The sequence below is a fragment of the Natator depressus genome, chromosome 13, assembly GCF_965152275.1.
Source record: "Natator depressus isolate rNatDep1 chromosome 13, rNatDep2.hap1, whole genome shotgun sequence".
NCBI lineage: Eukaryota > Metazoa > Chordata > Testudines > Cheloniidae > Natator > Natator depressus.
Window position 1 is genome coordinate 13,337,430 of NC_134246.1, and position 15,966 is coordinate 13,353,395.

General features: G+C 42.1%; 1 protein-coding gene across 1 annotated transcript in view; it reads left to right on the forward strand.

The window, feature by feature from the left end:
- The window catches only part of LOC141997269 (uncharacterized), a 63,042-nt gene extending 48,189 nt beyond the window's left edge, over positions 1–14,853 (forward strand). The window contains exons 12-17 of the mRNA XM_074969570.1: positions 754–906; positions 3,530–3,659; positions 3,770–3,802; positions 5,429–5,532; positions 6,705–6,788; positions 13,692–14,853. Of these exons, the coding sequence (XP_074825671.1) occupies positions 754–906; positions 3,530–3,659; positions 3,770–3,802; positions 5,429–5,532; positions 6,705–6,788; positions 13,692–13,796 (609 nt within the window). The 3' untranslated portion in view covers positions 13,797–14,853. The remainder of the gene's footprint in view (positions 1–753; positions 907–3,529; positions 3,660–3,769; positions 3,803–5,428; positions 5,533–6,704; positions 6,789–13,691) is intronic.
- Positions 14,854–15,966: the final 1,113 nt, after the last annotated feature.

Genomic DNA, 15,966 nt, shown 5'->3' on the forward strand with positions numbered 1-15,966 from the left:
AATAACATATATGTGTAATGTGTAGAATTTATACATAAAATAGTATTGTATTATCAATATACTTTACTACAGTGCCTGACTCTGATGTACAGTTTTCCCCCTTCCTACAAACTTTGTATACTTTGTATCTTGTACACAAGAAGTGTGAGGCACTGGAGAATTTATTCACTTGTTTTTCCTATTTTTTAAAAAAATCTCTTATCCCTAACCATAGAAAGAAGGCAGCATCAGTGGGCAAACAGTGATATTAAATTTGATTGCTGGAAATGATTAGGTTTGTTCCTGGAAAAAATGTATGGAGTATTTTGATAAGATAGCACGGTGCTCAGCTGGTATACTTAGAAATGGGCAGGAGTGGGGTGAAGGATAGAGTCATTCTGCTGGGCTCTAGGCTATCCATTTCCCCTGATGGGGCAATCTGGTGTATTCCAATAGCAAAATATGTGTTCTTCATGGCATTTTTATGGCATGGATAATTTGGCAGGATTCAGGAAGGGCATGTCCTCATCAGAAGCAGGGAAATCATGCCAACACTCCTTTTATCTTGATGGGAGAATTTTACTAAGGGGTTCATGAGAAGCTCTGGCCTGTCCTCCAAAAGAAATTAATGTAAAGACAGGCCTACAACAGCTAAAATATTGCTTGTGTACTTCAGCTAGGAACAGTTAGACCTAACAAAGAGAGAGAGAGAGGTAAAGACCTCATTTTACTCACACCTTCCAGTTGAACTGAAGTCAGGCTTTTGTGTTTCAGCTAATAAACCAGAAGATCCGAGCGTGCAAAGAGCTGCAAGCCAGCCAGAAATTTGTTGCTGTGTTGGAGTACATCTTAGCCATTGGGAACTACTTAAATGAAAAGGCTGGAAGAGAGATGGCCAAAGGATTTCGATTGTCTTCTTTGACCAAAGTGAATTAACACTTTTTCCTAGCATTGAAAACACTGTGTTATAGCACATATTAACTAACATAATGTTAAACGTGATTTTCCTTTAGCCTTGTGCAAGCACATTTGGGTTTAAAAATGGGTTAACTAATTGTCATTAACCTCTGAGAGCTTACTAACAAGGCTGTAGCCTGCTGTCCCTTGATCCATAACCCCTTTAGGGTCCCTTGACATGGGGCAGAGCCAACTCAGAGAGAGCAATGATTTAACAAGCCAGCTCTTAACTGACCAGAAGAGTTTCTGAACCAGGAAGTTTAGAAAGGTAGTGCAAGAGGCACTCCTTCCAGGTCCAGTTCTTGAGCAGCGGGAGCCCTATGACAGAGTGAGAGTGCATAATAAGACAGAGTGAGCTAACAAGGTAAGGAAAGTTTGGCTGCTGAGTGCTCAGCAGCAGGGGAGGAGGCTAACGGACTATAACATAAGTTCTAGACGGGTGCCAGAAAAGCTTCCCAGAAAAGAATCACAGGAAGGAGAAAAGGTGGGGGGGGTACTCCCCTCTCCCCATACATCTAACAAACATACTCTAAACTTAGGCCAATAACTCTCTCCAGCACAAAAACCTGCAAGAGTAAAAATAATGCAGCCCAGCAGCAGAGTGGGGCTATCCAGTTTATTGCCCTGAATTCAGCATGTACAATTACCTTCCTCATAGGCTGGTGGCATAGGTGAGCATACGGTACAAGTTGCTCATGGCCCTCAGAGAGACCGTATGGGCTCTTGAGGCCAGAGTGGTTGCACTGGAGGAGCTAAGGGAGACAGACAGGTATGTAGAGGAGACTTTCAGGGACACAATAGAGTGTCCCCACCCCCAGTCAGACAGCCTGTCACAGATCCACAGGATCGGTGCTATGCCCCCAGTTTTGTGACAGTCTCTAGGAGGAACCCCTTCAGTGTGCCAGATCCAAGGGTCTGACTCTTCCTGCACAGGGTAGGCTATGCGGCCTTTCCACCCCCTTAGCGTGAACCTCTGCAGCTGCAGCACTCCTGTTTCGCAGCCTCCATGGTTGCATTCTCTGAAATTGCCCACATGCGGAGCCAGGAAGAGAGAGAGCGAACTGCAGGGTCTCAGTGTGTGGATGAGACAATGGTGCAGGGAGGAGGGTTTTAGGTCCATCAAGAACTGGGGAACCTTGAACCTTTTGGGAAAGAAGGAACCTATGCAGGAAAGATGGGCTCCACCTAAACCAAAACACACCACACTGCTGGCATGTAATCTTAAAAAGGTTCTAGAGGATTTTTTAAACTGAGGGCTGTGGGAAAGCTGCCAGGTGTGGCAGAGCTGTGCGTAGGGTTGAGGGGGGCGGGGCATGCGAGTGGGGGAAGAGCACTGGTGACTGGAAGCATTACGCCTGCAGAGTCCAGAAGTAGATAGAAAAGTCCCAGAGCTGCTTGGGAAAGCACCATGCTCACTAGTGGTACCTGCTACATCTTTTCAAAGGCAAAGGATTCAGTCCCCCAGCACAGCTCACCAGGCATCTCTCCATCCTGATATATCCATTCTGGGCTATTCAAAGCTGCTGGCCATCTTAGTGCCCAACTGGCTCCACCAGGCACATTAACCCTATACAGCCATATCAATCCTATGCACTTGCCACGGGAACATAGAATAAACAGGTCATAGAATATCAGGGTTGGAAGGGACCTCAGGAGGTCATCTAGTCCAACCCCCTGCACAAAGCAGGACCAATCCCCAATTTTTGCCCCAGATCCCTAAATGGCCCCCTCAAGGACTGAACTCACAACCCTGGGTTTAGCAGGCCAATGCTCAAACCACTGAGCTATCCCTTCCCCCCAACCATAATTAGGCCCTTAGTTCTTAAACAATCTCTTAACTGACTTTTCCATCACATCTTTCCCTGCCTCATTAAGATTTGCCAGCAGTAAATGTTGCCACTGAGCACAGTTCCCATCCATGCATCCCCTTCCTCACGCCACTCAGCAATAATGGAATCTGATCTGATCCCAGAACTAGGAATTGAATGCATATTCTATAAGATGCTTTGAATCTTTTAAGAATATTATCAGATTTTGCTTGGTCTGTAAATAGAAGAGAGTTTTTTTAATTATTCAGATTTCTTTTCCCACAGGAGACTTTAGTATGCGAGTGTGTAATTTATAATGCAAATGACAGTTCTGAGACAGTTTATTTTTTTTTATAAGTACTGTAATGCCACATCTATTATAATGAAAAATATGTTCAAAATCATTTTCTGCACAAAGCATCTCCCCAGATTCTACTAAGGAATCTTACTGTCTACATGAACACCACATAGTGCTTTTAAATGGGAACCGGGATAGAAGCATATTTGGAGATGCAGAATCAATTGCAGTCAATTAAGATACATTAAGTTTTCAAAAAGAAAAATGAGACATTACACAGGAACAAGAAAGGACCTGAGAAAATGCAAAGTTAATTTTAACCAGAAATGTATGTGGGATGGCAGATTGAAAAGAGAAAGGTTTAATTCCATTGTGTCTTCTATTCCTGTCAAATTTACCTAGGAGCTATCAACATCCCTGCTTTTCCAATTTTTAAAAAATGTCTAATAACCTAGACTGTCAATTTATTGCTGTATTCTATTTGTAGTTATCGCTGCTGCGGGGTAAGGAGAGGAAGATCACCTTGCTTCATGCCCTTGTGGAACAGATCTTCTTACATGAGCCTGATTTGGCTAAATTTTCTCAGGAGTTGACAGAATTTGAAGCTGTTCCTGGTGGTAAGAGGATAAAAAACCCTTTTGCAAAAGTCCCCATCTTCACATTATGTGCATAATTTTTATTAACATTTGTTTCCCTCCCTCCAATCTCCCATTCTGTTCCTTTCCAGCTTCCATCAAAGGTCTCCGTGCTGAAGTTGATGGTATGTAAATACGTTTTTTAAATTCACAGAAAGACTTTCATACATTGTGCAGTCACTCGAAACAGGTTTTCATTGCACTTATTTTGTAGTTTGTAAAGAGAGGCAAAAGTTCAAAATATTGAGGTAAGAGGTTGCCATGGCTATATATAACCGTCATGTTATCATGTGGAATTTTAAAGAGAAATATTTGTTGTGTCCATATGGTTTAGAAATGATCTATCAAAATATACTGTCTGATAATAGCAAAATCCATTAAGTTTGCCTTAAATTCAGATGTTAAGTGATACAGGTGCTCTATCAAAATTACTTCTAGGAGGCATGCAGAAAAGCAAGGCAAAACTCAATATAGTTAAGTAATGAAGTTCAAGAAGCCATTTGAGCTAAACCAGTATCTTCAGTAAGTGGAAATGCACCTCTAGTGAAGCCAGTATAAAGGAGCAAAACTGGGAGGTCAAATATAAGATAGCAATTGGGAGGGTTTTGAAGGAATTTGGGGCTAGATGTAAAGGGTGATTGAATTCATTGATGTGAGGACCATTGAAGTGAATGGGCTTTGGATTTGGCCCTTGCAGAGCAACAAAGGCATAAAAAACAAATACAAATGTATTTCAATTTTATCAGAAGCAAGAGGCTTACAAACGTTTTATCTACCTTTAAAAAAGTGTGCTAGGGATGATAAATGGAACTGTTGACCAAGAAGTCTATCTTCTATGCTAGGCAAAATGACAAAAGCACTACCTATGGGGGGAGCTGGTAGTGACTCCTATATTCAAATTGCCATTTTTATAAAGGACAATTGTGAGCTTTTCTCAGAGAAGCTCTCCTGCTCCTGATTGCAGCAGGCCTTTGATCGGACGTACACCCCTGGGCTACTGAAGTGCTTTTTTAGCATGTCCCATGAAATTGCACTCAGCTTTTGCTGAGCTATTAACTATTAAAAATCACTGTTTTCCTTCTGTCACTTGTGTTCCTTGGGAGCATTTTGGCAGCCTGCCCAAATCACTGGCCATTTTAAGGCCAGGCACATGGTGCCATGGCCAAATCTGCAACAACAGACACTGTGTACTTGGACCTACTAGGAGCTGCCAGATTATCTGTAGTGTTGGGGGATGGGGCAAAGAGAATTGGACTGGGTTCACCCATCAACCTGGACCCATCACATGATGCATTCCCCTTCCCTCTGGGGGCACCAGATGTAGCTCCACCAATTCCCAAGGTGGAGGGAGGAGAAAGAGGGATGGGTCAAACTCCCCGTTCAACCAATCCCATCCCCAGCATGTGGCCCCAGGGGCCAGTCCTACCTCCTGGGGACACCACATAAGGCAGGAGCTCCCCCAACTCCTTGGGTAGAGGAGAAAGAGGGCTGGACTGCACTCCCAGTCAGCCCTCTGGAACTCAGCACCTGGTTCTAGTGGTCTACCCCACCTCTGGGATAATAGCCTTCTCTTGCTGCCATCTACTGCAGTTGGTCCTATAGCTCAAATGGTAGCAGCCAGTGCTATGGAGCTGGAGGTTCAAGTTTGCATGATTTTCTGTGAGGCATAGGCAGGCCTTTACACAACTTAATGAGTGTTACTGTTACTGAAGTTCTTGAAATGTTTCACTTCCTCTCTGTTTTGTGGCTAGTGTTAAAGAAAGAATTGGAAAATGTTATTCAGTACAGAAAGTTTATCAAGTCCAAGATTATCAAGGCAACAACCCAAGAGTCACAGTTCTACAAGGAACTAAAGGTAACATTTACCAGAACTTTATTTAGGCTGGAGATAGCTGATGAATAATATATTCTACTTGGTTAGGGCTCAATATAATCTGGCTTTCCAGCTGACGCATGGTGTAATAGGGTACAAACCAATGGTTATGTCTCTGTGATGGCTACTTACTAGGGCTGGCTGGAAACCAACATTTCTGTTCCACAAAAATTCTTGAGATTTCAGAATCTGGTTTTGTTCTGGTGCAGAATAAAAATGAGGCCTTGTGAAATTTTTTGCAAAAAACCCATAGAATCATAGGATTGGAAGGGACTTCAAGAGGTCTCTAGTCCAGTCCCCTGCACTCATGGCAGGACTAAGTATTAGCTAGACCATCCCTGACAGGTGTTTGTCTAACCTGCTCTTAAAAATCTCCAAAGATGGAGATCCCACAACCTCCCTAAGGAATTTATTTCAGTGCTTAGCTACCCTGACAGTTAGGAAGTTTTTCCTAATGTCCAACCTAAACCTTCCTTGCTGCAATTTAAGCCCATTGCTTCTTGTCCTATCATGAGAGAAGGAAGGGCAATGTGAGCTGCCCCAGAATAGCTGATAGGTTGGTGCCTGGGACACTCACCTGGGATGTGTGAAACCTAGATTCAAGATCCTACTCCTAATCCAGCAGGGCAGGAATTTGAATCTGGGTCTCCCATATCGCTGGTGAGTTTGGTAACTCCCTGACTATTGATTATGCTCAAAGAGGGCTCTCTTTTCTGACTAGAAATTCCATCCTGGGCCTGAGAAACCTTCCCAAAACATTTTGGTTTTGATGAAAAGGCATTTTTCACCTGAAGAAATTCAGTCAACATTTTTTCAACCAGCTTTACTACTCACATTATAGGTAGCAGCACGGGGTGGGGAGCAGGCTCTACAGAGCGGCTACGTCCCTTCCCCATGCAGGTGGGTAGGGTGTGGTGGTAGAGCCCCCCTCCTCCCTCACAGTGCACATGGTGTCAGGGCTGTGCTGGCAATGCAGAAGATTTGGGGTATGCTTATATTTTGCATAGCTCACAGTCTTGGTGGCACATGGAAAATTTGACCTGCATTCTCCTTTTTGTTATCAATGAATCATCTGATTGCTGTCGAGTATTGCTTTCATACTGTCTCCTTGTATCTACTCAACATTGTGGGGTTTTTAAAACAATTTATTACAGGGTCTAATTCAGAAGTATGAAGGACACCTTTCCCAATTGTCAAAAAGATGTGATGAAATGAAGAAGCTCTACAGTGACACACTGGTACGTATTATATTAAAACATAACTGAAAGAAATCTACATTTTTTAAAAGCTGTTTTCTAAAAATGCACAACCTTCCATAAATGCAACTTACACATGTTTTAGATACACTTCCCTCAGTAAATATGGATTTATGTGTAAGTCTGGTAAGAAATTTCATATCCCGCATTGTGTATAGATCAGTGGCAGAATGATTTGAATAAGCATTTGCCATTTCTTTTTTCTGAAGATTTATAGCCGGATTTTCACTGGTGCTATGCACCTCCAGCTACTATTGATGACAACAGGAAATGCAGGTGCTCACCTTCAAAATTCAAACCATTATTATATAACAAACAGGGCTTAAGGGTTCATGGTAGACAAAAGAATAAATATTTAGCACTTGCATAGACTTTTCATCTTCAAGGTCTTTCCAAAACTTAAGTCATAGCACCCACATGAAGTACATCAGGCTGTTATCCCAGTTGTCCAGGAGAGGAAACTGAGGCAGAAACTCTAAAGCTTTGTGCACAATGACATTTAAAAAAAATCTCCTGGCATTGTAGTATCACTGGCTCAGCTCCACTGGCTGTAGCAATAGTGGTGTTATGCTGGAGGTTATTAGTGGCTGCCTGAAAACATCTTTGGTCTGTGAGCTATCACAAACCTCACAAGTTGAGCATGCCAGCTGTCTTTCATTCAGGTGAAATGAGGAAGCAATTAAATGCCATTTTCTTAGTATTAGCTGAAACAATAGAAGCCACAGTCCAAGGCACTAGACTGCATGCAAGCCCAGGGCAGAGGCAGGACTGTGTGGGCCAAAAGGGATCCCTGGGACTGATAGTTTCAGGTGTGTGTCGGAGAGAGAGAGAGAGACCATGAGAGAAGCAGACAATGTGTTCTGAGAGGGAGAAGAGGTGGAGCTTCTTGGGCACAGGACTGGCTGGAAATCAAGTTTGGATTTCTGAACAAGGAAACTGCCTCCTGATTTTTCCTACTCTGTCAGGGAAACAGCACTTTGTGTGCATTCATTTGTAAATAAACAGGCTTGCCCCAAAGAAATATCCGACTCTTATCAATTTCTCCTCCTAATGGAAACAGCCAGGTGAGGCCTTGAATATTGGCTAACCACTCAGGCCAAAGGAGCAGCAGTAGGAACACTGGTGACTACGTGCTAACATTTTTACTACCATGACTGCTAGACTTCCTCCGAGCATGATTAGAGGACAATTGTAGAAACACCTGCAGCCACCGTACAGTAGCACTCCCACCATTTGCTAACACTGGTTGAGTGATAACATTAGAAGATTTTTTTTAAAAGTGCTAGTGTAACCCTTCTGCCCGTCAGAGTTGACAGCAACAAGGGCCAGGTTCAATATCTAGGGGATCCATTCCAATAACACAATGCAAACCAGCTCGAGCCCCCACCCAGTGACCTGGGACAAATATATACCACCCCCGCTGGGTGCCTCCAAGAGGCAATACTTCCCCTCTCGCAAGCACATAGTCTGAGTGTAGCAAAAAGCCTTTTAATAACAGAGAGAAACAATGTGGCATTATGTTGGGGAAACACCACCAACAGGATTCATAACACAACCCATGAGCAAAAAAACCCACCCCAAGCAAATTGGGGCATGCCCCTTTCCCTTTGGTTCTTGAGTCCAGCAATCCCAAATCACCCAAAGTCCCAAAAGTCCAATGACCAAAAGTCTCTGTCCCTGGTCAGGGCAGCCCCAGAGTTCAAAAGTTTATCTGCGGAACTTTACCTCCCAACCTGGGTGGAGATGGGACGGGGGTAAGAGGCACCTTACATGATCTGAAGCTGACCGCCCCACAGCTCCATAGGCCTTCGCTCCGCCAGCCACCCCACGAACTCCTTCGCTCAGCTCAGCTCCGCTCCGCCAGCCACCCCACGAACTCCTTCGCTCAGCTCCGTTCTGCTCCGCGTCCCACCAGCAGCTCCCGCCAGCCTACAAACTGCTCCACCAGCCTGTCCACAAGGCACTCCAGCCATCCCGCAAACTGCTCCACAATATATCTTCAGGCTCCCCCACTACTTAACCCAATGCTCAGTGATTTCAGCTCTTAGTCAGTTCAGCTCTTTGGTGAATTCAGCTTGTAGTAGGGGAGCCTCAGTGCTGGTGCACTATTAGCCCAAAGTGAGCTCAGCAGCATGTAACTAGACCTCTAATGAAATCAAAATTAGCTCTGATATTCCACAATGGAGAGAGGAGGAAGTGCAATTAGCATATAAGGCCCTCACCAAGGGGCCCATGCCACCAAGTATTAATACTTGTCCCCAGCCTCTCTCAATTCACAGAGTTTTGGAACCCATGACCCTTGCCTAGCAAGTGCTACTTAGTTGATGGTGAGTCCCTCCATCATAACAAAAGGCCAAGTACAGTTCCAAGCACAGTTCCCATAATCAGGGTAATAACAATTTATTCTTCCTGCCCCAATAACAGAGACACTGGGGATCCCACAGCAGCCAAAGTGACCATTTAGGCAGCTATGGCCTCATTCTAGGCGGGGTGGGTGTGCCTATGCAAATGAGATCGGCCCCTGAAGTTCTTTTCCACAACTTGCCACACCTCACCACCAGATGTCAGGGTGGAGCTCATCTTGACACTGCTTACACTAGCCTCAATGAAATGAACATGACCACAGACAGGGTCAACATTAACAGCTGGAACAATAAGATCTTGTTCCCAGTCCTGTGCTCAGAGCCCTGGGCCAACACCTCAAAATCTTTTTTGTTTTAAAATAATTGGTTGTATAAAAAAGGTTAGCACTAAAAGTATGTTTCTTCCTGCTGTTCAACGTGGTGGTAGGCAAAATACTACAAAATATGACGACATCTGAGTGACCTTGGGGGACCCTGTCTGAGCAGCAGCAGAAGATTAAAGAGATGTTTGACCAGGAAATTTTAATTAGTAATGTTTTACTAGCAGTAACATTATAACAGAGTACAAAGGTTCCTTGGTATCTCTTGTTGCTTTTTAAAAACAGAAGAACAGCCTCAACATAGTGTAACAAGCCAAATGTGAACTACCGGACATACACTAAGGATCCTATCCTGAGGCTGCAGCCAAAGCCTGTGTAAAAAGAAAACAGTAGAGAAGTTGGGAAAGTAGGAAAGGATGCTTATCCTCAGAACTAGGGCATGGGTCACTCATGGATAGAGCTGGTCAGAACATTTTCAGTGAAATTGCAGTGACAGCAACTCTGAGGTTATAGCCTCGTGGTTAGGGCCACTGGCTTGGGATGGGAAAGAGCTAGATTCAAGTCCTTGCTGTGCTTGCTTCAAAGTGATCTGGGATGAATCAGGAAGAGCAAGGACTTGCACCTAGGTCTTCCAGGTCCATGCCTTACCCAGCCTGGCATGCACCTCCCTGAACTGAAAAGCCCAAGTTTTGGTTGGAAAGCAGACATTTTGGCACAATTCCATTTTCGCAAAAACATTCAAAAGAATTTGGTTTTGTTCCAGTGCCAAAGGAAATCAAAATTTGAAACCATGGAAGTTGCCACAAAACAGAATTGTTGTCCTGCAGCCAGTCTACCCATGAAGCTGCACCATGTCACCTGGTCCAACTGCTGCTGCATGTGGACTGCTGCTCTGTGGCCCCACCATCTGGATTTACGCTATACACATGCACCAACAAGCCATGCTAGGGTGGAGTGTGGAATCATCCCCTATAGGACCTCTTTGTCCCCCATTCACAGGAGACCCACAGGTTTCAAGCTGTCTTGTGGACAAAAGGTGCCTCAGGATTTGGTTTTATAATGATATTTCAATATTGTGAGTTTGGCTTAACTCCCTCAAACAGAAGGAAAGGAGTGCTCTTTTCCAGAGGGTCCTATTCTGGAACATGGGTTTATAGGACAGTGTCTAAAGCAAGCAGACAACTGTGTATGTTTGCATGAATACTAAACTACACTATACTATAAACTGAACAGCACCATAAGCAATAGGCCTGTTGGGAGGCCTGCCAAAGACCAAAGGCTTCCAGCACCCAAGAGGTGCAGTTAGGAGTGCAGTGTCAAAACTACTGAGCTGATACCAACCTATAATGTTTTTGGTGGTCCATCTCCTTTTCTCTAGATGCTAGACCCATGGTCACAAATGAGAATCTGATTATTGGAATGATAATGTAGCGAGAGAGAGACAGGAAATTGTTAATCAACTGAACAAGTAATATCTCCTTAATCAGATCATTCATTCTGTTTCAGTTGCAGCTTGTAATGCTACTAGAATGCTGTCCAGTCTTGGGAGGACTGTAGCTCTCAGTTATAGACCAGATAAAGCCTTGAAGAATTACAAAATGCCTTTTTAAACTTCTCTTATTATGAACCTGTTGAGCTAGTTCTCTAGATTTCTCCTGATCTGTTAGAAAAGCCATTTCTAACACTATAGGGTCTTAACTTACTGATGACATTGAGGAATTGCCCTTGAAAATGATGACAAACCTCTTTAATTAAACCCCAGTAAATGATTTAAAGTTAAGAACCATCATATGCCCTAAAGCCAGAGAACTTATACAAGGGCTGTAGTTGATCTGAACCTTAAATCCCTTTCCCAGCTCTAGACTTTATAGTCTGTCTGCTTTCACTTGTTGTTTTCTAATAGATTGCACATTATGTGAATTATCTCTAGAGAGCATCAAAATTCCTCCCCCAAAACTCTTTTTTTTTTTGTTTGGTGGAATTTCTGTTTTTAATTAAATGAAATTCTTTTCAGAGTGTCTGCTTTCTGCAGAAATTTTGTTATTTTTTTTCATTAGAAAACCAAATGACTGAAAACAGAAATATTTGGGTCAAAGCAGAAATGTCCCCATTTTCTTCTATGTAGCAGGACTATGCCTCCTCCTGGACTATGCCTCCTGCAATGAACCAGGTCCAGCAGCTCCCAGGATGTGCTGCTAGAGGGGAGAAAATGGTGCATTGCAGGAGATGCAGTCTGACCAGGGTGCTGGGGCTATAGAAGATAATGGGAGCCTGGGGAGAGCTATGTGAAGAGGGCTTTTTTAAAAAAAAAAGTTTGCTAACAGCTAAAAAAAAATAGGAAGAAAAATTTTGGTTCTGGTCTAACTGAAACTGATTTTTTCAGAATTTCTGGTGACTCAAAAGAAAAAAGTTTCAGGTTGAACCAACTGTGTTATTCAGCCTGAAACTCAGTGTTTTGTTTTAACAAGAGGAAAGGAAATTAAGGGCTAGAGAAAGAAAACAAAGGAAGAGGTAATGACATCCCTGCTTCTACTCAGTACCCCAGTGGTTAGGGAACTAATTTGGGAGACCCAGGTTTGAATTTGCACTCTGGAGCAGGGAGTTGAATCCTTTCTCCCAGGAGAGTATCCTCACCACCAGACTGTAGGGTACGTCCCCATCAATCTCTCTTGTCAAAACTGTTCCGTTTTTTACAAATAGTTAAATATTAATTGGAGCAGGGACTGAAATCCAGTTCTGCCCCCAATCCAGGTGAGTGCCCTAACCACATGGCTATAGAGCACTGGTGGGCAACCTGTGGCCCACAGGCCACATGCGACCCATCAGGGTAAGCTGATTGTGGATCACGAGACATTTTGCTGACATTGACCATCTGCAGGCACAGCCCCCCCGCAGCTCTCAGTGGCCGGGATTCGCCGTTCCCAGGCAATGGGAGCTGCGGCGGGCCAGGCCTGTGGACGGTCAATGTCAGCAGCATGTCTCGCAGCCTGCAAACAGCTTACCCTCATGGGCCGTATCTGGTCTGCGGGCCGCAGGTTGCCCACCAGTGCTATAGCGTAATTCTCTGTCACATTGTTTCTCACAGTGATTATTCAAGCATTTTACACAAAGTAGAACAGTTTCAGCAAGAGTCATTGAGAGATACCCATTCCAGAACTTTACTGTTTTTATCTGAGCTGGTTGAAATGATTTGAATTTTGAAATTTATGATGAAATGTCATAATTTGAAAAAATAATCAAGAAAACTGTAGATAAAACTTTCAGTTATTCTTATGTTTATTTTTATCAAATCTAGAGCCAGTCAATTTAAATTTTTTTTTAAATTTCAAATAAAAAACAAGAAAAGATTTCCTTTTTTCATGATTTCCCCCCTCTTTTGTTTTGAACAACTCTATTTTTTTGTGGTTTGGCTAATTGATTTAATTAAAATATAGGATTAAAAATAGTCTTAACACTGAATGTGTTTATTGTGTAATCTGTTAAATTGCTATCCCTGGAACACAAAGTTATACATTTAGCCAAAGTATAGGCAACAGCTGTATAATTTTAGCCACACTGCGCCCTATGCATGTCTCAGCTGGGACATGAAAAAATCAGTGGTAGGGTTAACTCAGGTTCTGTGGTTATTTAATCTCTTTTTTCAGTTGTCACTATGGGTGAGTGATAAGTTCTGATGATTTGTGGATGGACCTGGAATTTTGGTGATGTAGGCGTTGAAACCACAGAATAACACTAAATTGAGGGGAAGGATAATCTTGAGCTAACCGCAATGTACTGAAACATGGGAGGTCTGGATTCAGTTACCAGCTCTGCCAAAGATTCTTGTATCACCTTGGACAAGTCATTTAATCTTTCTGGGCTTGAGCCTACACCATTAATGTGAATGGAAATTTTTAGGAGGAAGCCATTTGTTCTGTATTACCTATCTGTAAAACGGGGGTAATTATACTTCCATTCTCTAACTTGTCACGTTAGATTTTAAGCTCTTTGCAGCATGGACCATCTGTTATTGTATGTTTATATGATGTCTGGTGGAAGGGAGCCCCAGTCTCAACTGTGGCCTCTAGATGTTCCTATAATTGTAATACCAATAACAATGAATGCATTTAATATTGGGCACTGATCATGAAAATCTTCGATGCTGTTCAAGCTATTTGGATAATGTTAAACATTTAGTATTTTTTTCTCTTTCAAATTCACAGGTAAAATTTGGGGAATCACCAGATCAAGACTCTCAACAACTATTTGGCTGGATTTCTGCATTTATTAGGGAATTCAGGAAGGTCTCTGCAGACATTATGTCATAAAGTCACCAATGTAATGTTAAAGGAAAAGAACTTTTTCTTAAATTTTGTGCCATGGAACTTTGTTGCCTGGAGGGCTTTAGAGGTATTAAGATGGCACATAGAAATTGTACTTGCTCTCTGAGCAGGGGTGAATTTTGCCTTGTGTGGTATAGTTAAAGTAGATTCTATACACTTACAAGGTTTTAAAATTTGATCTTCAAAATCCCAGATTATCTATGTGCATCTGTCTGGTTTTCTTTCTAACTTTCTTACCAATGCATCTATTTTGGGGAACAAAAATATTTTATCCACTGAAATGTCTGTACATTGGGAGGGGAGAAAATCTCAGCATATTATAAATTCTTTTTTTAATACTTTTCTTTGATACTCAGTCTTTCGAGTGAATTTTATGTATTCCTCCCAAGGAAAAAATAACTGTGTGGTGTTCTAATTTTTTACTCTTCTCACTGTACTTTTACTAAATAATGTATCATCTGCTTTGTAATGAAATGTGGACTCTTTACCCACAGAGGAAAACGTTTAGCAAAAATTCATGTTCATCTGCATTTATTACAGCCTGGCAACTAAGAATGAATAATGAGAAGAGTGCAAGGCTGCATAAATTTTTTTTTTTACAAAGCAGTACAATAAAACTGTGCTTTTTTCAAGACTAATGTTGTAGATTCAGGTGACATGCTATTGGAGTGACTGAAGAGCTGAGATTTTAGTTGTGTTGGCAGGCAGGGTACAACATCAGAAAAGCAGAATGAAAACTTGTCATGAGGCATCTAAGTAATGGATCCTGGAAAAGATCATCCATGATTTTCAACATGAAAAGCACTTTGGGTGCATTAGTTGGGGAAAGTAAAGTTTTGAATTTGAATAATTAGCAGAAGCTCAACAAATTACAGAAGGGGAAAAAAGCCTACAACTGCAAAAAAAAAACTTTGTCTTGCATATTGTAACCTTGAAAGGAGGAAAGTGGTACAAGCCCTTTATTGATTAGCCATTCTGTCTACTGGTGCTGAAAGCAATGTTGATTGAGAGGACTATGTTTCTCAACTTATTTTAGATCTAAATGCCCAGTCCTGGAAGATGCTACTCACCTCTAGTGAAGTGCTGAATTTGACTTCAGCTTCTAAGGCACTTACAGCCTGAAATCACACACTTGCTTAGCTTTTGGCATGTCATTTGTCTTTTGGAAGACCTATTGCCTGGGACTACTCATGCTTAAATTTAAGAACAGGCAAAAAGATTTTCAGGAGATGGAGATTAACAGTGAAGGTTTGAAACACTCCCACCCCGCCAAGGAAAAAGAACATGACCCTAGGGAAAAAAAATCTACAAACGTATGTGCTACATTTTACTCAGATCAGCATTAGGGCACTGCAGTAAGGTTGATGTTGGAGACAGTGGGACTTAAGGATGTTGCTTAAATGCTTAGCTGAATTGGGTCTAGATCACCATTTCCTCTACATAAGGCAATCTCCTGTAATTTTTATGCGTCTCCATTATTATTGTCCACATATTCTATAGTCAACAATATACAGGTATTACAGCCACGTGGTTTGCTGTGGACCATTAAATTCCCAAATCTGAATCGTCTTCATTTATATGTGAATCAGGTAAAATAACCCTGAATACAATTGCCATTTCACTGGTATCCAGATCCCTGTGTCCCTGAACAGCATCCGTGATGGCCATGATAATTTTCATGTTTTTCTTCCATTAAGTTAGCACTAACTAGTTTTCTTTTTGAGAGATGCTTCTCCTACCCACACACCCCATAGCCTTTTTTGTTAGAAATAATAATAGCTTTCACTTGTTTTATGGCTCAGTTGGCATGGTCTCTTCCAATTAAAAAAAAATCATACTCTGTAGTCAATATCTACATCTTTGTGTGAATATACTAGAGCATTAATTAAAAAAAATAATATCCAAGTACTTCATTGGCAAGGTGTTCTAGCCCCTGTAGAGGGAATGAAGCTTTTTTGCTGGGTGGAATTTGATATGAAGACATGTTTCAATTTTCTCGAACAGGCTACCACATCAGTGGCCAGGAGTTTCAGAGCTCTCCCTGATTTAATTTCAGAAATTCCCTCCTCCTCCACTGCCTTCTTTTTTATTGGCTTTGCATCTCTCTGACAGTTTTTTAATGTCTGCTGAAGTCAAAAGTATTGCAATAATTTAA